Source organism: Poecilia mexicana, unplaced genomic scaffold (assembly GCF_051168715.1).
Source record: "Poecilia mexicana isolate PSO_F unplaced genomic scaffold, ASM5116871v1 scaffold_12, whole genome shotgun sequence".
NCBI lineage: Eukaryota > Metazoa > Chordata > Actinopteri > Cyprinodontiformes > Poeciliidae > Poecilia > Poecilia mexicana.
The window spans coordinates 5,081,039-5,108,757 of NW_028263381.1; the positions used below are offsets into that span (position 1 = coordinate 5,081,039).

Below are 27,719 nucleotides of genomic sequence, written 5' to 3' on the forward strand. Positions count from 1 at the left end.
AGACGTTTTGCTGTAACCACAATCCTCAATCCTGAGCATCCTGATTAAATCAAAATTATATGGAGTGATTTAAACCCCTCAAATATCTCACAGTGGAAAGAGACGGTCATCAGATTGATGTCAGAAAATGGTCATCCAAAAACATTAGTGTGCTAACTTTTCTATCAGAATATTTTGTTATGTTTTGTTTTTGTTTAGCTGAAATGAATGTTTTTTAATCAGATTATTACAAAAATATATATAAATCAATCAGTAATATTTTCTTAGTAAAAAAAAAAGATGGCATAAATGAGTAAATATGTATAAGCCTGTATAAGCTGTCCAGAAGTAGCATTGCTAAAATACTTTAAGCTAATATCGCTGATCTTTTGCCTCCGGACTCTTTGGTCACATTTCCAGCCAGGCAGGTTTCCTAGTCCTCAGATGTTCAGCATAGCAGAGGTCAGGGCTTTCCAAAAGGTCAGCAGGTGTTTGAGTTCGTTGTCCTGTTGCAACATCCAGCAATGTCAACGTTTCAACCACGCTAAAAAAAAAAACGAGTTAGTTTGTTACATGTAATCAAATTAAGTTTGTCAAACTTTCATATATTCATGAAGTTTGACAAATGAGTAACTATTATATTCACTTAGGTAATGTTAATTTGATTTCTTGTAACAAAATCATTTTTTTTTCAAGTTGGATCACCTATTTTCTGTTTTCATTGAGGTTGAGTTCAAGAATAAGGAGGAAGTGTTGAGGTTAGGTTTGCCACCTTTCAGAAATTAGGTGGGGGGTTGGGGGGCTGCGGCGGCAGCATGTTGGTCTGTGTTACCCAGAAAGCAGTTGGGCACAATATCGCAACACCAACACCATGAGTCAAACAATGACTGAGGCAGCCTACTATTTAAAGTACTCGGGGACCTTTTCTTTGTTATTACGCATCCACATTTGTAAATTACACTTTTGTAAATTAAAGAAATTTGTAAAATAATAATATAATATATTGAATCGCGTCCCGTATCGGTTCAATACGGGACGGTTCCGTATTTTACGGGACGGGTGGCAACCCTAGGAGGTAGAAAATGTAACAATGAGAACGAGGGCCTGGATACTTTTCTGAGTTGGACAGAAACATGGAAAAATCAGCTGCGACTCAGTGGTTCAGTTAAACTCAACCGACCGGCTCAGACCGGATCGGACTCCAGCGGGTAGCCTTCCGGTTTCACTGTCATGCGCCAGCAGATACAGAGGAGAGATGGAAGATGTTCAGCATAGTCTGCAGGCAGCTCAACCTGATGATGAAAGTGTCAATGAAGCATCTATTTAAAACACCCACCAATTATGCCACGCTGTGGTTTATATGCAGTGTAATCTCCAGCCAGGTGGAGGTTTTCCTTTTAAGGCAGGAAAGCAGAACGCAACACTTTCATCTCGTTTGACGTAAATCTGGAGGCACAAAGCAAAGACCTGAACAGCTGAGACGTTTCCTTGTACCAACTGTGATGATGTATCTAATAAAAGTCCGGAGAGGAACAAGCCCACTCACATCTTAATTAAAACAAACGGGTTAAGTTGCTGACTCTTAACACAAGCTAGCGCTACTCCAGCTAATTTAAGCGCAAGCTAACTTCATACTGGAATGCTCAGATACTGAGGCAGAAATGCAACTTGATGATAAAGAGCAATTGTTATTTTTGAAATAGCATGTCATCAATTATTCATCCCCTTCTGGATTATCAATGCAAAATGTCTATTGATTTGATTGTAGTAATGTTAATTTAAATGAGCATTAGGTTGATTCAACACAACCTGTGTTGATTCTTTTGCATATTTGGGTCTTTTTAGGTTATTTCCAGTGACTGTAGTTAAAACCAAGACTTTTAAACAAAGATGTTAAACTGCATCTTTTTATCATATCATCTTCAGTGCATAGCTGCAATGTCATTTTACCTCAGCGTGCTGCTCCTGATCTTCACATCAAAATTCATTCAGCAAATAAATTAAACACTCGTGTTTCTTTAAAAAAAAGTGTTTTATTTGTTGTTGTTTTTTTAAACAAAGCCCAATACAGATTCAAAGCCAAACTTAGGAACACTGGCAAATATCAATCCAATCATGTGCGGGACACAAAATGAACAGGAAAAAAAAAATCATACAACCCAGCACTGAGGCAGAGAAGGTGCATGATGTCTGTGATCTGAGGGGATAATAATGAAATAAAAAGGTTGTGCCAGCAGCTGTTGTGAGGTAAATAAAATTAGACATATTACAGATGTCTTTAGTACTTTTATAAATGTGATAAAACCCAAAATGTGCTTAAAAAAAAGAAATTAAATTTCAGATGAGCAGTTTGGTCAAAACTGCGTGTACCGTTGCAGAAACAGTTTCCTGCTTTAGGGGGAAACAGATTTACACCCAGCCTCTGCCGCCGCTGCCGGTTTGTGTGTGTGTGTGTGATACATGGGAGGTAAATCGTCCGACTCCCGTCGTAATAGTGAAAATAGAAACAATCACATTCTGGTTTCCCAGCTCATTTTTGTTAAGATTTCAACTCAACAGCTGTGACTCGGCGTGCATGCCTGTTCAGATTTTGTAAAACGCATCACACCGACAAGCACTCTGATTGGTCGTTTGGGCATGTACCGCTTTTCTCATAAAAACTTTAAATGAAAAAAAAAAAAGTTAGGAAAACTAGTTGAGCTGTTGACGATTTATTTATTTTCGGATTCGCGCCACTTTTTCGTGGCGCAACTTTGAAATATGAAAAAAAAAAAAAAATTGTTTCTGAAATGAGCTGATCCACCCATGTAAACATTTTCTGATACAGAAAAATATACAAAGTGTAAAATGTAAATTGATCTTCTATTCTCTCATATGGGAACATATCTATTTTATAACAAAATAAATCTCTACTGCTGTTTGGGCGGCGATATGGGGTCGTACAATCCCAACCAGCACCGTTCTCCGACTGCTCCTCCAACACGGGCTTCGCTCTCCACTCTTCACTGAAGCAGCTCAAACACTCAAAAGGCTCTGCCTGAGAGGAACTTTAGTTTGAAGCAAAACAAAAAACAAAAAAAGGTAATAAAATACTCATCTTTTCCATCTGTATACCAGCTGTTAAAATCATTTACAATAAAGTGTACGTTTCTATTATTATTCTTTAAAAATCAGAAGCGTTTTGTACTGTAGCTTGGCATTTTGAAACAAAAAAAACAAAAGAAAATATCCTCTTGGATATTTTTTTTACACAGGAAAAGATACTTTTCAAGCGGTAAAACAAGCTTATATTGTGGGTTTGCAACAGTTAAACAATTCTTAAGTACAAATGGAGAAAGAATTGCATAGCTGATCAGAAGAGAACTCAACAGGAACTGATCCTTTTTGGTACGGTGCACTTTGTTTCATGACTTTGCACAATTTCACATATGTACATGAAATAGTAAGTCCATTCATAGTCTCAAGCTCGTTCGACACCTTTAAGATCAAGTTTGCTTCTGCACTCTAAAGCTCGACAGCGACACGGCTGCAGGCTTTTTTCCGTCTCTACTCTGCTCTTATAAGTTCATAGGAGTTTGTTTTTTATCAAACCATTAAAAAAAAATTGTGTAAAAAAAAAAAAAGAAGAAAAAAGTGCCATTTTGCTACATTTTCAGCTGATCCATGGTCTGCTGCTGAGCAGATAAACACAAGCTAATGTGTTCCAGCCATCCAGCGTCGCACGGTCTCCCGATTCTATGAGTTTTGGTCACGTGGACAGTCCGCACAAACACACACGTAGAGGAAGGAGGAGAAAGAAAAAAAGAAATGCACGTTGATGATGTGAGGAAAAAAAAGTCGTAGCCGGTGAGTACGGTTCCGTTTCAAGGGTTTGACTTTGTGGTTTAACATTCCGGCTGGTAAAGCTTCGAAAAAACGGACAAGCACCATAAGGAAAAGGCCTCAGACGTCCTCCTCTTGGAGAGTTCAGCAGTTTCCGCTAGATTCTGTGCTCCCACAAAAAAACTAAAGAAAAATAAAGAGATCTACATTCAGACTCGCCTCTGGTTTTACGGCAAAGTCACTGAAATGTTTCAGGCTTTATTGTGTCCTTTTCCTCCGGTTTCCAAGTCCGAGCGTCGGAGCGTGTCCGTTCCGTTGTTCATTGTTCGCATTTGCTCAAGGAGTCCAAGACGTCGTCTCCTCCGGCTCCAGCCAGATTCGTAAACCTGTGTGTCCGTGCGGGGAGGTGAACGTCCAGGGGTTGGGGGTTCCTCACCGTCTCTGCTGGGCGTACACCGGATACGCTAGCGTCACGTTCAGAGAGTCGTTGTGCTGGACCAAAGACGTGTGCTGGTAGTGGAGGACGAGTTCTTTCAACGAGCCGTACAGGTTGTACGGCTCGGCGAAGCCGTAGCCCGACGGCGTCTTATTGATGACGCAGTGCTTCACCTCGCCTTCCACGCTGCGGAAAGACAGAGAGGCAGGACAAACGGTCACCCACTTGTCGAGAAATCTGATGACGACAACTCTAATCGTAGTTTTATGGATACGTACACAACGCTGCAGGCGTAGCACCCAGCTTTGCTGCTGTCCCGAACCAGGAATGTTCCGTCTCTCTTGCCTTGGAGCACGGCCTCGGCCTGGAGCCGGTTGATGTTGCCCAGTCTCCAGCTGCGTTCGTCGTGATGCGGGAGGTCTTCGTCGTCGTCCACCATTGAGTATTGACTGAAAGAAAACCAAAGACGTGACAGAATGTTAGTCGTGATGTTTTCTTGTTGAACGTTTTCTGTGTCGTTCGGACTTGGGGACTTACTCTTCGGTGTTCTCGTTCTTGATTCCTAGCCATTCGTTGAGCTTCTTCTGTCGGACTCCTTTCTGTGTCAACCACCTGTCGGACAGGAAGCAGATGCACGTTAGACACAAAGAAAGACCAAACCTATCAAGGTACGTCGAGGTTACGACGCACCTCGATAAGAACATCCTAACCCTCGATGCGCCGTACTTACATGAGGTACTGGTCTCTGGTCTTGCGGAGCTGGATGAGGTCGGGTTTGATGCTGTTCATCCTCTTGTCGATCTCTCTGTAGTCTGCCGCCTGCTTCTTCAGGTCTTCCTCCAGCCTGCGCTTGCTGTCGACGATTTCGCTGATCCTTGATTTCAACTTTTCGTAGTTACCCATAATTCTGCGAACAAAAGAAACAAGTTAGCACAAAAAAAAAACAACACTCCATTGGAAAGCGAGCTAAAAGCGACTAATCTCCATAGCGTCCTCACCTTTGGATCTCCTTGTCGTTGCCTTCTCTCTTGAACTTCTCGATGTACTCTTTGCTGTACCGCTCTTGCGTCTGACATTGCTCCTCAAATATCTTAATGGTTTCGTTAAAGGCTTCTATCGCTGTGCGTTTCATTTGGATTTCCTGCAAGACAAAGCACGGTTTTAAAATCCAAATTCAAATTCTGCAGTCAAACTACGGATGCCAGTCAGGAGTGAGGCTGCGTCTCACCTGTGACGTTCTGGTGTATTCCTCGTACAGACGGTCGTACTCTTTGTTCTTCTCTTGGTACTGCTGGTGGTATTCGCAAAGCTTCCTCCCCACAGCTTCAATGTTGTCTTCTTTCACCACCTGGTCCTGATGACGGATTTCAGAGTTGCGGTTAAGTTCCCGTCAAAAAAGGGAAGCGCTGTGACAATCCAGTGGGCTAGCTCCCCTACCTGCTGGTGTTTGGAGACCGGGTAAAGCAGCTTGACGTCTAGCTTGGGGTTGTACTGAGCCAGCGACTCGTTCCGATAGTGGTTGATGAGCTCCACGACAGAGCTGAAGGTCAATGGATCCGAGAAGCCGTACTTTCCGTCACGGTGGAAAATCTTGATGAGCTTGTTGTTGCCTCCTTTCCTGCAAGCAAACAAAGGCGGTAGAAGAGTTAAACCAAGAGCGGGACGGAAGGATAGAAAGACGGAGGAGGACGGTTGGACTCACCTCAGCGTCAGAGTGTAGTCTCCGTGCATTTTAGTCGAGGCGTCCCGCACCAAAAATGTACCGTCCGCAGTGTCCCTCAGTTTCTCATTGACTTCCTCCCGAGAGATGTCCCCCCAGTACCATTCAGCGTCCTGAAGAGCCATGTTGTTGTTCATACCGTTGTTAGTCACAGCTGTGGACTTGGGTGGTTTTGGAGGTAGAGCTGTTGGAGCAAACAAAAAAAGAAAAAGGTTGAATTTCTGGCGTCTCGGCAGCAAAATTTACTTTCCCCGACTTCTGCCATTCGAGGCAAATCAGGCATTCTGCTACAGGCTTATTAGCTCTCACTCGTACCTCTCTTCCTCTCCGCCCCAATTCATCAAACTGGGATAATGAAACTCTGCCTTCTCTCCTGACAGCGAGAGTGGGAGGAGAGATGGAGCGGAGCGTGAGTCAGGCAGAATGAATTTCATTCAAGAAAGGAGGCCGCCTATAAATATTCCTCGCTGCAAAATGCGGGAGTGCATCCTTCTGAGAGAACGATGCGCATGGAGGACTTGAAAAACAAACGGCTGGAAACAGACGACGCACGCAAGTTTGAAATCCACAGCCGTCGCTGGCGAACGAATCCCCTTCGTCCGGGGCTTTGGTGTGGGATGACCTGATTCTGCTCTATAGATTCAGAGTCAATAAATCTATGAAAGTCAAAGCCAATAGAGGCTAGCGGAGATTGGAGCTAAGGTAGTCGGCTATTTTTAACCCACAAATCTGCACTGCATCAATTGTTCTGCAGCAGCGGAACGTCTCTCGCCTGCAACTAAAAGCAGGATTAACTTGGCAGATGCTTTCTGCAGTAACAAAAAATAATTGCATAAAACAGAACAGTGCAGGTCTGAGCTTCCCACCACCTCTAGAAATTACTGGAAATGCCTCCTCCTCCTCCTCCTCAAACGCAAAGCAGACTTAATAAAAACAAAAGGAAACAGCAGCAGCCACAACAACGCAGATTCCTCGTTCTCTCCGAGGCAGAGTCACTTTTAAAATTGCACGATTTCCAAAAAGCCATTAAGAGGCAGCCTGCTCGGTAACGTGTTACATCACTCACCGCAGCCAATCACACAGGGGGGTCAGTCACCAACCGCTCCTGCATCTTTCATTTCCTGAGAGCGATGAGGTCATTCTCCGAGTGCATTTCCTGCCGATATACTTTACAGCTCTGCTGCCGAGCAGAATGGGATCAGACTCTCAGCTTTGCAGCTAAACTAGAAGGAAGGAATTTAAAAAAAAGCTTCCTGCAGCTCGATTCATGCTTTCCCTCACGCATCCCCGTCTCCCTCTGCCGAGCCTGTGCACTTGCTCTCCTGCAGGTTCGCTCGCCCCTCCTCCCTGCGTGTGTCGCGCGGACGCTCGGCCCGTCCCACTGCTGGCACACGGACAAAGCCGGCTCTGCTGCTGCTGCAGCACGTACGCAGCTGAATCATAATGCCTGGCCCCCCTCCTCCTCCTCCTCCTCCTGCCCCCCCGTGGTCAGCATTAACCCAGGGCTCTGAAATGCGTCCTGTAATCCCGCAGCATGACACTCGATGTGACGGAGACAGCCTGCCAGGTTTCCTTAGCGATGTTAAAATAGAAGCAGCTTCCTGGTAGAGAATTAGGGCTTCAGAGGGAGGGGGAAGCCGGTTTTCATACGGCCAGATTTACTAAGAGGAGATTCTTCTGATTTATGGAGAAGAAGAAGAAGAACTAGTAGTGAGTGATGCTCGAGAAGAGAGCTATTAGTTTAATAAATAAGTGTCTGAAAGAAAAAGTACAACCAGTATGATTAGTAAGATCTGCTGCTCTCCCCACACCTGTTGCTGCATGCTCCCACTCAGCTGGCTGAAAGAAACTTTCCTTTTCTGACAAAAAGTTCTACAGAAATAAGTTCAATTCTAACCCTATATAGATAACATTACTTCATACCCGTATCGGTCCCAATATTGGCAAAAATAAATTCTAATTTGGATATTGTGACAATCTAATTATACGCTTTGTGGTCTGAGCGACTTCATGATTTATTATTTATTTTACATTACGTTTCATATTCCTAATTGAATTTTCTGAACGTTTTTGTTGCAGTTTATTTGTACAAATCTCATGTTTGACAAAGCTTGTGTAGCTGTTGGTTTATTTGAGCGTGCTGTACTGCTGCAGTCATCAAGTAAATTTTTATTTTTAAAAAAAAAAAAGAAGAAAAGAAACGTTTTTAAATCAGTTCAGCATTTTTTTCTGTACCGGTGCCTCAGATAGCGGCTTCAGAAGTGAAAAAACCAAACTTTTGCTTTCCTGTTTGAAATAAAAGTAACTCCATCTGGCAGTTCTCGCTCGAGGTTCTTGTCCTGAGAGAATCTCACGGCAGCACACCTTTGGCCGGGTAAAGAGTCCTTTTACGCTTTAAATTATTTAGACTCTCTCTCGATACGACGCATCTAAAAATAATGCGAGGGTTTTAGAGCCGGTGCAAACTGGAGAGTTACTTGTGCAGCCGTGTGCCTGAAGCAGGCCTGAGCGACAACTGGGCTTCTTTAAAAATAAAATAAAATATATTTATGTGTTTTTTTTGGGGGTTTTTTTGTAAGAGTTCGCAGGTTAAAAGTAGAGATACATCCTGGAGTTTCAGAGTAAGAGCGTCAGACTCACGCTGTACGTTGTGCATGTCTCAGTGGATGAAAAGTCCTTTCTGAAGCGTCCTCTTTCAGTTCCACAGGTTGAATTAAATCCAGTTCGACGGAGCTCCGTTTCGTAGTTTGGGCTGCATTCACCCTTCTCTTCCTCCTCCGGTATGAGGATGCGTCTCGTTTTAATTCTTTGAAAAAGCTGCGGCTCTGCGCGCTTCTTAATGAAATCCAGGTAATCCTCTGGGCAGGTGCTGGGTGCGACCGGGCTGAGTGTGTGACTGACTCGCTCGCCCCGCTCTGTCTGACTGAGAGTGCTCAGCTTCTGCTCTGACTCTCCCTCCTTCCCTCCCTCCTGCTGCTGCTGCTGCTCCTCCCCCCTGCCCCCACACCGTTTCCTTTTCTGAGCCAAGCCTGAGGCCTGCTCACGTGGAGGCGGATGGTTAATGATTAGCAGTAGCTGCTACAGTGTCGCCCTGAATCCAGAGTCTCAGGTTTCTGTGGTCACTCCCTCTTCTTCTTCTTCTTCGTTTTTTTCCTACATGTTTGTAAAGGACGAACGAGGTGGGCGTTCGGTCTTATGATTAACTTGCAAAAGTTTCAAATATTTGCTGACTGAGCCCTTTGAGGGGGCAGGACATGTGGATATCCAGGCGGTGGGGAGGTGAGGAGGGTGGGGGCCGTCTTCAGTTAACAAGAAGCTCTCTGTGGCACAGGCCGACTTTCCAGCCAACCAAATCTAAGTGGGCCTTTTGACGCTTACTTAAAATAGGCTAGCAGTAACTGGGAGGAGGCATGCAGACACCCTTAAACACACGCACACAGACACAGGTCATTCACAAAACACACACAATCCGAACATGTGTGTTTACAGAGTAGGCTCCCCTCGTCTCGGTGTTTGCATGAGCCAGATGACTGAAACCCGGCGCACCTGAGCGCCCATGTTTGACAGGGTCATGTGCTTCAGGGGGGCCGCCCACGGCCGGCTCTCGAACCGCTCAAACTCTTTCTGTAGCAAAGAGTACAAAAAAATAAGGTGCTGGCCCCTCCCCCACCTGTTTCTGCAGACCGACAGTCAGCTTGGGGGTAAGATGCTATTGCCAACAGGACAAAAACTGGACGTCTGAAAAATATTACGGCGTTGTTTTGAAGCTAAAGCTAGCATGCTACAAATAGCACAGCAGCTAGCCCAACTAAGCTAATAGCTTATGGCAAAACAAAATAGCTGTCATTTATTCTAATTTTTTTGCTTGAATCTATGTATATAGAAATGAAAAAATAAAGATAATTGTAATTTCCAGGTTATACTAAATTTGCTTATATTTCCCAATTTAAATATGAGAAAATATTTGGCTAACATGCAAAGCATTTTGATCAGATTTTAAATGTGTGCAACGAATCCACTTTATCGTGAGAATCATATTTTGGAACCTTTTTTATCATTTGTAATAAGTTTATATTTTGAAAAGGTTTCTATTGAAAGCTAGGCTGGGGTTGTTGCCATAACAACGGGGTTGCAGTTAATTATTTTTAGTAATCCATTATTCTACCAATAATTTTAATGATTAGTTGGATAAAAAAATTACACCTTTTTTTTTTATACAATATTAGAAATATCCTAAAAGGTGCAAGCAAAAAACTAATAATTCAAAAACTATTATTAAAACTACTGGGTGAAAAATATTTACAGAAGTTTTTTATCTTAAATATAAAATCTATATATTTTGTACATTTTTGGCTTAATTACTACTTTGTTCAGCAAATTGACATTTTTAGTCTGTACTTTCCAGTTAGCCATTACTCATTGACTAAACTATTCGTCTATTCATCATGATGAATCTGGTTAATCATTTCAACCCTACGACCTTCCAAATATAAATCTGTAATGGGGGAACAAAAAGCATTTCCATCCATGCGTCCATCAAAATGCTCTTGCAGGTGCAAATTACTGACAGCAGAGACCAGCCGTGTTATAAATAGCCCCAACAGGTAATAAAAATGTTTAAACAGCCATGGTCAGTCTATGGTCCGTGGGCGAGCCAACAACAGCGCTTTTAACAAGCCCTGTAAAAACACAAGTGTCACACGCAACACACTGCAGCCTCCTACCACAGCAGCTCGGTTTTTTCTCTCTCTCTCTCAGCTCCCAAAAGCAAGACCACCGCCGAAACTTTAAAACTAACTTCAGTTTCCAGGCCGACCGTGAGAAAATAGACCCAGAAAGACAAACCACAAAAATCACAGAACAGTCTGCAAACTGGTTTAATCCGGTTAAAATTATATAAAAAAAAAAACCAACATCCAGCTGAAGCAAGTTTGTGATGCTGCATGCTTTGAAGCACCTCAGCTGTGAAAATACCTCTGTAAACACTAAACTTCCTATCTCAAGTTACTTTCTTCAATCTAAACTTGCCAAATTATTCCTCAAACAGGTTTGATAGCATTCAGAAAATGTAAGAACCGCTGACAGTCGTTTCATTTGAGTTTTCTATTTTTAGGCATCAGAAGAAGCTCAGATCTGATCAAACTGAAAAATGTGAAACATTTACGCTTTGCCTGGATTACTTTGCATTACATAGATTCGAAAAGCAGAATTTGAGGAGAGAAATATTCCTTATTCTGCTTGGAAAACATCTGAATGCACTGGAATCTAAACAAGACTCATAATAAAAACAAACTCCAAAATAAAGGCCAGATTTTTCAAAACTGCATTGAAATCCTGCAAGACAATTTGACACTTTCAATTCAGATGCACCTAGATGTTGCAATCTGCAGCCTGCTGCAGCTGCTGGTCTCGACACTTCGAGCAGAGCTATTTATAGCTCAGCTCTCAGTCAAGAGTTGTGCAGCAGTTTAATGCCCACGGTGAGCTTAACGCTCTGCACCCCCTAATAAATAATGTGCCCATCTCTAAAAGAGGCGATGCAAAGTGCGAGGGTCCGATGTAAAGTTAGATGGATGACCGGAGCCCGTACCTGGAGCTGCTTGGCTCTCGCTCCACTCGCTGGTCACCAGCACCTCGATTATCTTGATGAAAGCATCCAGACTGGGTTCGCAGCTGTAGGAGGGGAGAAAAGGGCAGGTGTGGGGGGTTAAAGGTCAAGCCTAAAATGCAATATGTCTGGATTTATTTATTTTTTTCGATGAGCGATGTTCACCTGGTGGGCTGCTGTCTGAAAAACACGGGGCTGAAGATCTCGCCCAACGATCTGGCGCTGAGCTGGTTCTTGGGCGCGTTCTGGCAGACTCTAGAGAAGTGCCTGAGCAGACACTGCAGGGTGAGCCAGTACTGGGGCGGCAGGGTCGGGGAGCTGGCGATGCGGCGCAGCAGCTGGGCGCATTCCTCGGGGTTCGCCGCCTCTGTCGGTGGGGGAAAAAGAAAAAAAAAAACGTTCGGGTCAAAAGAAAATGAGACGAAACGCAACTGGGAGCGTCTCTGGCTGAAGAACGACACGAAATGAAAGCGAGATCTTCAGACAATGAAGAGATGGAACAAAAAAAAAAAAGAGAAAAAAAACAGTCATGCAGTTTGTCTTGGAAACCGCTGAGAGAGTGTGCGGTTGAGAATGAGCGTAAGGTACACTAGCAGGTGATTGGCTGCCTGGAGATGGCAGAGATAAACTTTCAGGCTTGTTTTAGTTCCTATTAACCACAGATATCCTGTTTCTGGCCATGTGACATCAAGGGAATGCAATGCAACAGAACACAATGCAAACGAACGCAGCAAGGTGCGACTTTTCTTTTTTCTTCTTCCCTTTGCAAAAAAAGTTAAAAAGTTAATTCAAAGCTAAAGAAAAAAAAGCAGGGGAGAAGCATGCATGATCTGAACTTTGCATGTTTTCAATTGATGAAGTCAAGAACCCAAAAGGAGAAGCGGAGAGCAGATGAGTGTTTTGCGGTTGGTTTTTTTTCCATCTCACAGAACGTGTTGTACAGTTTGGGGACATCACGTCAGCGCTTCATGCGCCACGCTTCGAGGACGCTGGGTGGGCGCTCACCTTTGACGGCGTGGACCATCTGAGCGTGGAGGGCGGCTGGGACGATGGGCTGGGGCAGATCCTGCAGGTACCTGCGCAGGCCGTCGCACAGGGCGGGCAGCTCCAGCTGGTCCAGCTCGGCAGCGGGAGGATCTGAAACGCAGCGGCTTGGTTTGTGAGAAAACCGCGAGCCCTTTGAGTCGCTAACGTCATATGTGTGCAAACACACAACCCCTTTTATTTTCTGAAACTTCCTCTGTGTGTGTGTACTGGTCTCGTTTTGCTGACTGGAAAGTTACAAGGTTCACACACACACACACTCAAGCTGATTAGGACATGGGGAATGGAAAAAAAAAATAAAAATAAAAACATTCTTACCACAATCATAATACTGCCTGATTTCGAGTCCACCTCCAGCGGTGAACGTTCGATACAGAGTCGGGTTGTCCACACCTGTCAAAAGGAGAACACGGACGTCACCCCGTGTGGTTCTGCCGAACCGCTCACCGATCGACAGAGTCAACTGGGACGTGAGGGGGAAGACTGGTTGTCATGGCAGCCTCACCTTTCCTCTCGATAGCTTCGAGGAGTCTGGTCAGCAAGGCCGGGGCGGTCTCTGGGAGGAAAAACTGCTCCGTCAAGTCTGCCAAACAGACGCCTGAGGAGACAAAGGTCAACAGATGGAAATATTAAAATCAGTGGCTTCATATCAAACAGACCTTTCACACGTGACAAGCATGGAGTCCAGGGTGACTAAAATAATATGAGGAAGTACTCTCGTGTAAACGTAGCCCTAAAGATCAGTGATCAGCCAGAAAATTTCATTTGGATTGTGGCGACCTGAATACAGACGTTCTAATAGTCCTTTTAAGATCAGCTTTACTCTCAGCAATAAAGGATTGGCAGAAGAGCTGTGGATCTCTGCAGCTTCCCCAAAGTTATTGCAATGTTTCACTGTAATACTCTCCTTTCTTGCATGAAATCCCCTAAAATACGTCGACGTTTGTGGTTGCATGTTCAAGGCGTATGAATAATTGTGCGAGGCACCGTTTCTCTCTGACTGAAAACACAAAAGCTCTCAGGGGATTTCAGTAGGTGCAGTAATTCTCGAGGTGCACAGTCATGGATTGTTTCTCCGTTGTGCACGATTGGGGTTATTCCTGCAGTTTTCACACTTGCGTTTTCAGAAAGGCTTCTCGCATCTCTGTGTCAAGCTAACAAAAATGCAAGGAAGCCTTTATTGTGGCGCCACAGCTTAATTTCTCACAAGAAAAATTACATTTGATACTCTAAACAACAACGACGACGACAAAAATACAGATAATTCACAGATGGCGGCGATTCTTCTGAACCAGCTCAGGTGTTTGACCAACAAACCGCTCGGAGGCTTCAAAGGCGGCAGGTACATGGCCGGAGAGCGCCTTTCAAAAGGTGAAAAGAAAAGTCTGATTCAAGAGCAGGAGGGGCTGAGCGCTCAAGTCAGGGTTTGGTGGGTCAAGGAATTAAGCAAATATCCTGTGACATGAGGTTAGCCAGGTCTCTGGGTATTTTAGTTCTTTACTTATTTTGCCTTTAGAACTTTGCAGCCAGGTGCGGACATGAAAGGATGAAGGATTTGGCCGGGGTTTTTATTTGGATTTTGTAAAGGCGTATTTTGAAAAAAAAAAAAAAAAAAGAAGTAAAAAGGAATTTTTCCTGAAAGGCTCGACTGTTTCAACACCGAGACTCCAGGTCGGTGAATGGAACCTTTCTCCAAACTGTATTTTCCTTTCTGCCCCTCTTAAAAAAAAAATAAAAAAAAAGAGTCAATTAAAAAAAATCTGCCTTTAAAAGAAGAAAACGAACAAGTGCAGCTCTCAGTAATGTATGATAATTATCACCGAGGCATTGCTTGGTTCCAACGAACGCAAGGGGATCGGGGAGGATGGGGGCAGGGGGGTTCAATCGGGCGAATAATGAACGGCTTCGACTGAATCCACATCCTGAGACCAGAGGGGCTGGTGGGTTGCGTGTGAAGAAACTGGATTACTCAAGTCCCTCTGACCACATAACACACAAACCTTCGTCGAGGACAAGTGGTCATCTGGAAGACATTACTGGAAATGCAAAACCAATGGGACGGGGGGTGGGGGGGATTCGGAGAAGTAGCAAACTTTGAGATGGAGCAAAGTTTCCCTAAATAAAGATGGGAGACATGCAGTGCCGCCATCTCTCACCTTGGAAGTGTAAGCCTCTTCCCCCTTCCTCCCCCCGAACAACAAGACATCCAACACGGATCTCCTCCCGCGGCCAACCTCGTCTTTCTGGGAAAGGAAACCCTAACCCGGCTGCTTTCCCTCAGATCAAACCCATAAAAATAACAGATCAAAAGAGGAGAATGAGTCGCTGAATGCTTAAGCGGGGATCCAAAAACTTTCCAATCAAAGTTGCAGATGCTTTTTTCTGCGTATTTTCACCCACAGATCTGTCGGTCTGCTCCAGACAAGGTAGGGCGATAACTGCTGCAACGAGACGAATCTTCAAGGTGATCCAGGGTCCCGTGTTTATTGGGTGAGGGGGGAAGCAGAGGGGGGCATGAGTGGCACTGCACAGACTGCAGATAGAGTTGCTTCTTAGTACTGTCAACGGCATGACGGTTTTGGCGTCCATAGAAACATATTGAGTGTCCGGGAGGCAAAACATGGCAGAAATGCTCTGAGCAATCGCCGATGATTCCTCAGACGATGCATTGATAGACAAGCCTGTGCTAGGCATGGCTTGTAACCAGGGAAACGCAAAGAATATGCTGTGTTTATTTAAAGTTTGATAATTGTTCTGGCAAAATAAATTGTCCCAGGGTTCAGACGCAACCGGTTTAATTATTTTTACAACTGTTTGCTCTGATGCGTCGACGTCTTTGCTCAGGAGGAGGGATCGGTGCCATCGGCTGCCCTTCTGTAGACAGAGAACTGAATTATCTGATCCAAAGCCTTTTGTGGTGAAAACCTCTCTCTTGATGTACAATGTTGGTTTTTGGAAGTGTTAAGTAGGTCACATTATTATTTTTTTGTTATTTCTTGTGATGTATGAAACAGGTTGTTCTTGTAAATGACTCAAGAGATTTTTCATGAATAATAAATAAAACATTATGTTATATAACATTATTTCACTTCACTTGTATAAATGAAATAAATAGGATTTGATTCTTACATTCAGTATGATAGATGTTAGTGTAACCCGTCTTGTAAAGTGTGTTTAGGTGACATGTTTTTTGTGAAGTTGGTGTTTTAGAATTGAACCAAACTGAACTGAAAGTTAGTTCAGTTCAGTTCAGTTCATGCATACATTCCAACTGCTACACTTATCAAGTTTGTTATTTCAATTAGAAGAGATCAGTTTCTTGTTTATTCAGACAGCTTAAATAGTTGCATGGCAGCACGGTATGGAACTTTATTTAGCTTTTTGACGAGAGACTGTATCTGCGGCAACTTGGAAAAGAATAGCAAGGCGACGGTAGCCTCCTAAACATGCTTCTACAAGTGTGCATGTTTGGCCTCAGTCAATCAGCAGTCAGTCAGAAAGACAGACGGACTGAGGAAGTCTTTGCAGCTGCCACTCGCAGAGCTGCGGTGTGCTGCAACAGGGGGTTTAGCTGAGGGGTACAATCTCACCGGCTCAAGTGGTATGTCTGCAACGAACAAAATGTAGACTGTGGGCAGAGGGAGCCGTGAACTCACTAAAGATAGCTCACTAGTTGGGATAAATTTAGAGAGTCTGCTCTGGTAACTACCATTTTCAGGTTCCTCCTGGTCTGGAAGAGGTCGAGCTGCGACTCAGGAGTTGAAATCAGAGGACCTGTGCAACAGCTGAAACAACCGGCCGTGCAAAAAAATGTTTAAAAAGAGGTTTAAGACTTCACTGGAAACTAATATTACACGGAGCATACCGCTTAGAATCTGTTTTAACCACAAAAAAAAACATGATGCAGCTGTGACGCACAGTAGAGGAAATAAAAGGCAGACAATGTCTCCTCCTTGTGGAAAGAAGATGCAATGCAGACGAAGAGGAGGAACCAATAAGGAGGTCGTTGCTAGAGGGTGAAAATTAACCCTCTGTGTGTATGTGTGTGTGTGTGAAGACTCACCACTAATGACTATTTTTCTAAAGCCAAATCCACCATAAAAACTCTTACTTAAAATAGAAGAATAGAATAATAGGGCTATATATCCCAGAATGCATTGACACCAATGTTTCCTGTTAATACCAACAGTTTTCGAGTTAAGACACAAATTTTAAGACATTTTTGCAAGATTAATGCGCAAGTTTAGAACCCCATCTGGTGTACATGTTAGACAATCACATGCAACAGCGTCAGATCAGATAGCAGCTTGGTTTTACAGCTCTATAGCGACAGAGTGAGCTATAATCTCGATGTTTTGTTTGACCACAACGGTTTTTAAAGATATGCTGCCTCTGAGTCGTGCTGCTGCTGCGCGCTAATGGCTACAAGCCTGTGCATTCAGTAGAAGTGTGCAACACTGTGTGAGCCAACGGGGGGAAGGAAAACATGTGGGCTGAAAATAAAAGTGTTTAGAAGGAGTGGAGTTTTTTTTTTTATGCATTTATGCAACTCATGTCCGTTTTAGCGCGATGCATAAACCGTTTTGGTGGAGCTTTTCTGCATCTTCCAGATATTGTCTTGCTCTAATCTCACCTCTGTCCTGTTGCTCTCCTTCCAAGTCAAACACACACACACACACACACACACACACACACACACACACACACACACACACACACACACACACACACACACACACACACACACACACACACACTCACTCACTCCAAGGCTTCATTTCCTCTCCTTCCTAATCCTCCTGACAGACAGTGACTGACTCCGGTAAAGAAGATTTGCCAGTTCAGACTTCAGTCCTTGCACACAATCAGGTAATGAAACGGCTATGCACACGATTCCATGTTACGACTTGAGTGGATTTACACTCTAATGCAATTTGGTGGTGTGTGTGTGTGTTGTTGGTGGGGTGGTGGGTGGAGAGAAAATATTACATTTACAGCGGTGATCTTATTGAGCTTCAGAATTACATTACAGCCCTGGACAGCAGTTTCGAGACACAATGGGTTCATGTGAAAGTGTTCCTAGAAGCGAAGGTAACAAACAAGCCGGGGGGTGTAACCGTGTTAGCAAGTTAGTACAGTTCAGTGGAGTTCAGCAAACAGTGAAAGGACAAGATGAACGTTTATTAAACATGTTTTTGTTCTAATCAGATCTCGGAAACAGCGAGGAGCCAAAAATACCTTTAAATCCAGCTGGAGTCCAACGGATTTATCACCTCTCAGGATGTGAGCTAACATTTACCAAGGGCCAGTGCTATGCGTTTTCAAGGACATAGTGCCATTTTATCGTGCAAACAATTACCAGTTACTTTCAAATTTGACTTAAAGCACCTTGAAATTGGGCTTCTGTCTCTTTAAGAAGCTCCTGCTTTTTCTGACACCGCCTTCAGGATTTAACGACATTTGACCAGTTTTTCACTGAAATGTAGCTCCTATTATGAACTCAGCAGATGTGCAGTTCCCCCAGGTCTTTGCTAATTGCTGTTGGCTAGTCTGAAGGAGCTGAGTGCAGTTTCCAAGCTCGGGAGCTTGGAAACTGCAGCTCTGGGCCGGAGCTTTGAGGAAAAAGGAGATGTTTGGTGAGACAAAATGTTTAGTCAACCCCCAATGGTTGCCACGGGAGATTCAAGGACTCTTCAAACATCCAAGAAAGACTCATAGGAACACCCCCACAATATGTTTTGTTTTTTTAAATTTGAGGTTGGTATAACGTTATAACATGATATAAAGCTCAAAAAAGTCAATTTTACATAATACTGCCCTTCAGCCCCAGGAAAATCAACTGTTTCTTACAAATAGCAAAGAATAAATCAGTAAAACTAGTTGTCCACCAGCGTAAAGCTGCCGAGGCGAGAGTTAACGTTTTATTTTCTGGTGGCATTCTCTACCGTTACTGTAATCAGCACTTAACACAATACAGACTCATCACAGAGCTATTAATCAGTGTACCATGCAGTCTAAAGCATCAATACAGCGTTTGCATTACTGCAACAACAACAAAGATCACACCATGACTGTGTCCTCAATCTGCTACTGACTTGGATGGTGGTAACAATGTGTGACTTTTCCTCCGGGGGGGGTGAGAAATAGTCACTGCCAAAGTCACTAAACACCATAATTTACAAGAATTAATAAAAAAAATAAAGTGACTGTGTTGAATGGAGCAGATGTCAGGCTGAATGCTAAAGAGGCCCAGACAAGGAAAGCTGCATTAGCTCAATCTGCTGCTATGTGGAGGACCGACCCGTCCAAACTCCCACCAGCTCCCTTCAGTTGCACTTTTTAGCAACTTTTTCAATAAACACAAATGAAACTCATGGGCTTTTAGATTTTTTTAGCTAGTTTTGGTAATGTGCCAATGTGACAGACGCTGCTGAATATTTCCTCAAACAAGCCCGAGCATGCCTGCCGAATCTTGTGACAGCACGCACAGCAGCAAGCAATCACTGTCCTCCAACATTTACACCAAAACTCAGAACTAGGAAGTTAAAAAAAAAAGAAATATGGGTGTCGCCTAAACAATTTATATGTGACTTCGGTGGTGACCTTTGAAAAAAGAAATAATAATAAAAAAAAGGTTCCACGTGAGACCACTCCGTGTTCCTTCCACTCGGCGGGCCCAAACACATGCATGTTGTCTTAACTCAGAGGCCCCAGCGAAGGAGCAACACTTTAATGTTTATAAAAAAACAAAAAGAGAAGAAGAAGAAAAAAAAAAAAGAGGTAGTGAGCTGGAATGAGCCGGAATAGTTTCCCAGCCCTGCCCTCCTCTCCTCTCTCCACATCTGCTGCACTCATGTAAACTCCCTCCTCCCCCCGTGGCTCAGAGAAGAGAGGCCCCCTTTCTAAGCCTCAACTCTCCACCTTCTTTGCCCTCGCAGAGCTGACTGTAGGAGCTATGAAAACATTAAAAAAGGGAGTAGAAGGAAGGAGAAGAAGAAGAAGGAAAAAAAACTGGTGTAGGAGGAAGGGAGTTGGATCTCCTCAGTGGTGGGCGATAAATCACAAACACTCTGGGAGCAACAGGACCCTCTTCAAAGAGCCCTTGAGCATGGTTCCTCCCACAGCCCCCCCCTCTGGCTGCCCTACTCCCCTCCGCCTAGCACAACGCTCTCGCTCTTCCTCCCCCTCCTTCCCCACCAACCTCAGGGCGGCACCTCCCCTCCCTGTTCCTCTCCTCGCCCGGGACACAGAGACTTTTCTTCTTCTTCTCCCTGCGCTAAAATTCCCCACTCGCTCCAGGCTCAGCCCTGCGATGCAGCCATTCAAACGCCGTGCTCCCCCCCCAAAACGTACCCCGGCAAAGAATTTCACAATCGCACCACAAAAAGAGCAGAAACTGGAAACCTGGCAACTGCAGCGGCTCGGAGTTTGAGCCGCCGCCTCCTTCAAAAAGCATAAAAAAAAAAAAAAAAAAAGAAAGAGGCCGGGTTTAATTGTGCTTCATAGTTGTGGCCGGCGCATCCCCCCCAACCCGACCCTCACACTGCTGAAACATAAAATCTTACCAAGTCTTTTTTTTATATATATATCTTAGCATACTTGAAATAAGAAAGTTAACTGAAAAGTAATGTTTCAGTAAGATTCAGCAGCTTGTTTAAGGTAAAACATTCCTTAATATTGATGAAAAAGTGAAACCATTTCACTCAAGAGAAAAATGTCTTGCTATAAGTGAAATAATCTGCCTGATTTCCATCAATATTGAGGAATTATTGACTTAAAAAGAGCTCCTATAGCTGTTGAAAAATTATTTGTATCGGATTTGAAATATACCAAGATATTTGAAGCAGAAACTAAGGCAAAAAAAAAAAAACAACTTGGTAAGATTTTGAATTTTGCATCATGTTGCAAATACTTCTAATGTTAACAAATAAACTGTATAAGTTTCAGTTATAAAGCAACTGAAAACTGAAAGTAACCAGGTAAGAAAGTGAGCAACGAGGGGGGAGAATATCAGGGGAAAATGTTCCTTTTGTGTTGGTTTTGGTCGGACTGATGGCGAACACTGGGTGCTTTCTCCTCACATGCTCAATCGGTGACATTGTGTTGTTGTGATAGCCACAAATTCAGTCCAACAACGGACACTCTGTGCAGCATTTTGCTTTCTTTTCTTAGGAAAAAAAGTCCCAAGCTTTTCATATTCAACACTTGTGGTTTTGCTGCTTCGCCGTTCGCACTCTGTGGATCACAGGACGAAACCAAACACACCAAATGACTAAAACACAGTTAAGACGACTGAAAACACAATGACTAAATAATGAGATCCTTCATTGGATTTTTCTGGCATTAAATTGTTGTGGGGGATTTCTCCCCCTGCGACGATATTAGAAATAAATAAAGTAAACTTTTGGCTGCCGATGAAACACGGTGGTGGCAGCAACATGCTACCAAACCTAACCATTCTCTGCTTTTGTATAACTAGAAGAAACATATTCCTAAAAAAAAAAAAAGAAAATAGTAGCAAAAGGCGCTTTAAAAAACTATCTGCATGCACTTTAAATGCTTTAAATTTATGGCATAAAATACCAATTATTTGCGGTTGCTAAGTAAGGAGAAAAACAACAAAAAACAATTGAGAGTTTATAGTTGCATTAAAATCAGTCTAGTGTTTTATTATCTCCTCTGTTTTTCAGAGCCTATGACTGGTTGAATGTCCTGATACCTCGAAAAAAAAAAAACACACACACACAAAAGGCAACCTGTTTAAACAAAAAGACTAAAGAACTTCTTTTTTTCTCCTTTTTGCGAAACCAGCTTGCCTCAACATGCACAGATCCATAGATCTGAGCATTTTCCTTAGCGCCGATAAGGACATTCCAATCTCCCACGATGGAGATTGAGAAGAAAAATAGATGATATCCACAGAGCCACCGTTCCTCTGGCAACCTGAGCTTCGCTCTTTTGGATTCTCATTCAGGGCTAAGTTCAAGTTTGCACTGGTACGTAAAAAATAAATAAATAAAAATAAAATAACAGAAGCTCACCTTGATCCGAGTCGGAGTCCTCTGCCTTGAAGGAACCTGGAGCTACAGGTAAGGGTCTGAGCGGCCTCGGCTTGGGCGTCGGCGGCGAGATCCACTTCTTCCCCACGTACTCCACGTACGTCCCGGGGAAGTCGCCCTTCTCCTGCGTGGTTTCGTTGAAGCCCGGCAGCCAGCCGATCTTCTGCGGCTGCTGCTCCAAGCCGTCGCTGTGACCGAGGGCGACCAGGGCTCCCTTGCTCACCAGCAGGATGTCCCCCACGTGCAGGTCGATGTCCTCCTCCCGCTCCTTCTTGTACTCGTACAGCGCTCTGTACTGGTATCCTTCCACGCTCATGTTGAAAGGGGGTCGATTTATTCTTTTTGGTGTTTTGTCTTTTGTTGTGACTTTTTGGCTACCGAAGACTGAACGCAGACGAAGGATGTCTAGCTTGTCTTCTTGCTCTCACAGATCTGGTCTGATGTCGACGCTCTGCTGCGCTCCTCGTGCGTCGCCGCACGGCGCGTACCCATCAGTGAACGGCCCGCAGCCGTGACGTCGAGCGTGCCTATCCAGACCTGAAAGCTGAGAGGAGAGGCCATGTTGGTCACGGTTTCACCAGATGGCTCCTGCCTACGTCACGTGTGCGCAGCGAAACCTTTTTAGCTAAGTGTCTGAGAAACCGTAAAAGTAGCGGCTAAAGAGGCAAATGCAGCCCGAGGTTCTTCGTAGTTTGATAAATGCGCCACGGTTTTACAGCGTTTACATAAGGGGAGGGTTTAAGTTTATAGGGTGTAAAAGCTTGTGTTTAAGCTAAAAAAAATTTTTTAACAACGCTGCAAAGAAAATCTGACAAGTACAGGAAGTTACCGTAGTCAGTCTCATAAACTGTTTTCATTAGCTGTGCCAAGAAGAGCTTGTACTGAGTTAGGGGCAAATAAAAACAGCCTAAAATGATTGTAAGCTTCTTCGTCTAAATCAGTTGAGATGTGAAGGAACTGGAGTTGAAACTTTGTGAATGCTGAAACGTCTGGATATGACTGTACTGATCGGTGACGCTGCTAAAGACTGGACACATCGCTCTTTTTGTTTTATTGTTTACATTATAGATAAAAGCTGCACAAGAAATCTAACTGCAGTCATTACAAAAACAATACTTGAGTACTAGGATAGTATATTTAAATTTTTTAATCTTTCATGCTCAGCATATTTACAACATACATAACCAGCTGGATGGTCTCAACTTCTTTTTACCTCCCACGTTTCATGTATGATTTTTTTTTATGTATATTTGATGTATGTTTTGTAATTCAACAACTGATGAAAAGCCTAGGAGCCTACTGTCAGCCAGCAACAAGTGGGGGAGGAGGAGGGCTGAATTATGGCTTTCTGACATTCTTTCAAATATGTGGAGAATTTCAAGATTTTCCAAAGTGATATTGTTCAAAATGTTGGTAGGATTTCTATCATGATTCCTTACAATATGTATAGTAGACTGTAGACATATATATAGAGAGCTATTTGGACATAGATAAATATGTGTGGGATGATAAAATAAGAGCCATTGGAGCAAATATCACTGATATGGTTATTGAAAGAAGGGCACATAAAGTGGAATGTACTTTAGATTTACAGAGGTAAGATAAATTATTGCTTTTTACATGTCAGATAATGTATTCAGTTAGTTTCTTTACCGTCTTTGTTTTGTTTTGTACATACGGATGATGTGTAGTTTTCTGTGAAAGCTATACATTTTTTTTCCAGATGTATTTTTCTGCATCTACCCTGGTTCCCACAATAAGCACATAAAGGGTTGTTGTATAAGGTCTTCAAAAGTTGTACAAAATGTTCTATGCAAATGAAGATTCATCTGATTTGCATAAGCATCCCACAGACAAAGTAGGGTAAGCAAGTTTTTCTTTTGTTTGCGAAATGGTAAAAAGGACAGAAATATATATTATATGTATATATTTTAAAAGGAATAACTAAGTTAGAAATACATGTTTTTGTTTTCTTTTTAAATCCTTCATATGTCCATGCATTTTTTTTTTATTTTTTGGTGCCACTGAAATATCTCCAGGGCAGACCTCGTCATCTGCCAAGAAGATAAGCGTCTTAAAAGTGAGTGATTCACTGCACTCCAGACTGCGTTATTACTATGAACCGGTTTTTAATGGCTCCTCTTTACCGTCTGTGGCATGCAGAGCTGCACGGCCAACATTTATAACACACGGTTCCTCTCACATGTGCCTTATCGCCTTCCTAATCTTGAAAACACATAGATAACCACAAGCAGTTTTGTTGGATAGTTTGCAAAACGTACTGCAGACTCTATCTTTTGGATAGAGTCCGAACTCGCCAGCAAAAAAATGTTAATGGAGTAGTTCGCTAGCTAAATGGGCAAGAAGAATGAAGGGAGAGACAGAGAGAAAGAAAAAAAAGCTACGTACGAAAGTTAAGCAACGACAGAAAACAGCAAGAGTACAAGGTAACTCCTTTTAAGAAACATTAACTACATAAATATTCGACTTTTGCTAATAAGAACCAGGCGTAAACATTTTAGCTAGTTAACTTAGGGAGTTCGGAGAGTAGGCACTTACCGAGTGAGTATGCAATGCTCCCGCAAACGATTCCAGTGAGTCCTCCTCCTCCCTCCACGTAAAATGGCTTTTAACTTCGAAAAACTACCAGCGAATGGAAGCCAAAACACATCCTTTACCTGCCTGCATGAAAACGACGAGTCCCCCGCGACGGTCTAAATCCGATTTAATGACTAGAACAAAGTGTTACGACACACACACAGTCAGGCGACATAACGGCGCAGCTCCCTGTCCCGAACAAATGTTCCCTTCAACGTCGCCCCCCCCCCCCTTGGCCGACGAGGGGGCGAGACCGGGCGTTGACGCTGATTGGTCGAAACAGCTGTCAACCAATGGTGTCATGAAATTGGACCAATCCAGTTCCCGCGAGAGCCGACACTCCCCCTTCTATGTTACTCTCGCAGGCAACATGGAGAGCGCGTATAGAAATTACATAACTACAACTCGTAGCCCCAAAGTTGTACGCCATTGTTATCGTAGGCAACAAGCACAAAGCAATATTATTATTACTTTCGGAAGTTATGAGAGGGGATAAAATGCAGTAGCAGATTCTGTGTGGCAGGGAGTAGATGTGAATTTGTACAAATAAAAGTGTGTCATGCTGTATATGTACTTCTCTCCATATGCCTCTCTATATCTATATATATCTTTATGTCTATCTCTATTTCTGTATCGTAGGTAGGTAGATAGACCTAAAAAAAGAAGCTTAAAGTTTAGGGTAACTTAAAGCTCGTAAGTCTAGCCAAAATGTTTAATTTAGACCTTATTCAACGAAAGCACCTAATTTGACAATTCTCAAACCTCTCAAATCTTCATAGCACATCTCTGTATTCCTAACACCCCCACCACCTGAAAATCCAATAAAATACAGCAACAATTGTGTAAGTGGGAGGGACTAGTAAATCACATTGTAAATGTTCCCATTTTACCCCAGCTTTTTCCCAAAATCTCTATAAATCTGGATGATTCCGTTTTCATTTTATTGTATTTATGATTGATAAAGACAATCCACAACCAAAGAGCCAAGCACTCAGGGGGGATGGCACGTAAGCATGTCTGCAAGTTTATTGTTTTCACTCTTTTCTGCCAATCATTGCATGTTTTTAGTGTACACAGTCTGAAAATGTTACAGAGAAACCATGTGAGGCTCATGACCATGAATGTGGGTGGCCTAATTAAGGCAGAGAGAGAGACAGGGAGACAGAAAGAGAGAGAGAGAGGGAAAGAGAGATTGCTTGCAGAAATACTCCCATACTATCCTGTCTGTACAAATAGAAACTGTAAGCAGGTTTGTACAAGAGTAGGCCCCTTTTAGTGTTCAGCAGGCAGTCAAAAGGGGAACAAGAATGGCACACAGCAGTATTGATGGTGTTGAAACAATCAGCAAAGTAGGAACTTCAAACTGTTGCTGTGGTGCCTTTGGAAACCCAAATCACACTTCTGATGTCCTCTCTGAGCCACTCGAAATGCATAAAAATGGCTTTTCTTAAAAACGAGCTCCGCTCTACAAGTTGGATTTTCGAATAGCCAGCCAAAAAGGGTTTGGGCAGATATCTCTAGAATAATAAACTGAGCTACAGATGATGGAGTGATTATTTTGGCCTCCAGACCACACAGTATAATCTCCACCTCCGCCAGCGAGAGTTTACCCCCTCCCCACCTAAAATAATCATGCTCGGATGACCCATCTGCTGCTCTGTGGATACACAAAATGCAACTGTGATCTCCGTTCGCAGACAAAACATTTATTGGATTTGCCTTTTTTAATATTGTCTGCCATACAATACAGGATTATGGATAAGTGTTTCATAAACTCAGTACCCACTATTACTAAATATGAGAAACTACACTGCAGTCGTTTTGGAATAAAAAAAAAAGGTACACTAAAATCGAAATATCAACAGATCACATGGCAACTGAGGTTACTCTTTTATTTGGGAATCGTAAATCCAAGCAAAGATCACATGTGGGGTTCCTCAAGGCTCCGTTCTCGGGGCGCTTTTATTCGACATCTTAATAAACTCTCTAGCTCAGAATACGGGGAACTATTGCATCTCTTACCATAAGTATATTGATAACACACAATTTTATACTATTTATTATTACATGATAACAGACCTCGACAGTCAAATCATTTAGAATTTCTTCCAACTTAATGCTGCAAAGGTTTTCCACAACAACAGATTACTGTGATGAGGTCTTTACCACTCTCTTCAAATCAAATAGAAAATCCGTCAAGCAGTTGTTGCTCATTCAAAATGCTGGTGACAGAGTCCTGAACAACATCAGGAACATGTCACACTAGTCCTCTAATCAATGCAGTGGCTCTCTGTTTATAAAATGACATAATTTAAAATCTCCTTGGTGATTTACAGGGTGTATTAGTACATCTGTATCATCATTTAGCACTCAGCTTTGATCGTAGTAATCTACAAAGTGGGAAGTGGTCTTATACTGTATGCAGTATGCAGAATGTTGTGCAACACAGTCTGAAGTAGGTCAACAGAAAATGATGTTATAAATTTTGCAAAAGGACTTCTGTCTTTCACCGACAAGATCTGGCAATAGCAAATTAGTGCTAAAACGATTCGTTTCAATCGTCCAAGCACCAAATGAGGCATTCTTCTGCTGAAAACTTTGACAGCTGGGTTTCTCTTTTCTTCCAAAATCCATCAGAAATAATTTGGCTTTGCAGAATAAAATACTTTGTGGGCTGTCAGATGGCGGAGTTAAGCTGTGGCTGCCTGGCAGTGGTTTCCTTTCATGTCGTAACACTGGATGCGCCTCTTGTACAACTCCTTCTGTCAGCATTGTGCTCCTTAAACCAACGTCCTTTGAATTCACATATTAGTTCAGTGTGTTGGCCTCTTTGGTTTTTATTAATCCCTCCTCATTCCCCATTCACAGTTTCTTTTATGTTTTTGAGCAAGCCGAGAACTTTCACGTGGACTACCCCATAACGTTCACCGACATGAGATGAACTTCTGAAACACATCACCCACCAACGGCTATTCAAACAAACCGCTCTCCCTTCAAAAACGGGGGAAAAAAAGATTCTTCCTCTTCATGCTTTGGTTCCTTTTTTTTAACACGGGAATAGTTTTTTTTTTATTCATGCTGGTTCGCTGCATCATCCTACCTTTGCTTAACAGTGTTTTGAAATCACAAATAGTTATGCAATTAAATGTGTCATACATACCTTTAAATAAAGCTGAAAAACTAACCCTGAAGATGCTTTCCTGTACTTCTTACCACTCTCACCAAGACAGCTGAACATGACATTAAATTGGACATAATCAGAATGTGTTTGAGATTATCCAAACACAAATTATATTTAAAGTCCTTTTTTTGTTGTTTTTTTTTTGCCAAGGTTAAAATTGAGTCAACAGAATACAACCTTGTACAGCCCTCCCATTTGTCCTATGCAAGTCTCAACCCGTGACTTAAACACTGGCTCCAGACGGACATTCTTATAGGGGGAAGTTATGGGAA

General features: G+C 42.9%; 1 protein-coding gene across 2 annotated transcripts; it reads right to left on the bottom strand.

Annotated features, from left to right (window-relative positions):
* Positions 1 to 1,992: 1,992 nt before the first annotated feature.
* Positions 1,993 to 24,473, bottom strand: pik3r1 (phosphoinositide-3-kinase, regulatory subunit 1 (alpha)). 2 transcript variants are annotated; one of them, XM_014985718.2, is made up of 15 exons: positions 24,228 to 24,473; positions 21,651 to 22,212; positions 13,115 to 13,207; positions 12,928 to 13,002; positions 12,571 to 12,702; positions 11,731 to 11,932; positions 11,548 to 11,630; positions 5,940 to 6,141; positions 5,675 to 5,855; positions 5,466 to 5,591; positions 5,236 to 5,378; positions 4,968 to 5,144; positions 4,775 to 4,849; positions 4,516 to 4,686; positions 1,993 to 4,423 (listed from the first exon to the last, which is right to left on the bottom strand). In XM_014985718.2, the coding sequence occupies exons 2-15, from the start codon at positions 21,982 to 21,984 to the stop codon at positions 4,234 to 4,236; spliced, it is 2,184 nt and encodes a 727-aa protein (XP_014841204.1). In that variant the 5' UTR covers positions 21,985 to 22,212; positions 24,228 to 24,473; the 3' UTR covers positions 1,993 to 4,233. The 2 variants fall into 2 exon arrangements, with proteins under 2 accessions (XP_014841204.1, XP_014841206.1); XM_014985720.2 differs by lacking the exons at positions 11,548 to 11,630; positions 11,731 to 11,932; positions 12,571 to 12,702; ... (2 more) ...; positions 21,651 to 22,212; positions 24,228 to 24,473 and adding an exon at positions 8,598 to 11,488.
* Between the last annotated feature and the right edge of the window lie 3,246 nt (positions 24,474 to 27,719).

Coding starts and splice junctions, on each gene's coding strand:
- pik3r1 (XM_014985718.2), bottom strand. CDS start 21,984: ATGAGCGTGGAAGGATACCAGTACAGAGCGCTGTACGAGTACAAGAAG. Junction 6,142..11,547: donor CGAGAGCCAAGCAGCTCCAG/GTACGGGCTCCG, acceptor TTGCTCCAACAG/CTCTACCTCCAAAACCACCC. Junction 5,145..5,235: donor AACGACAAGGAGATCCAAAG/GTGAGGACGCTA, acceptor TTTTGTTCGCAG/AATTATGGGTAACTACGAAA.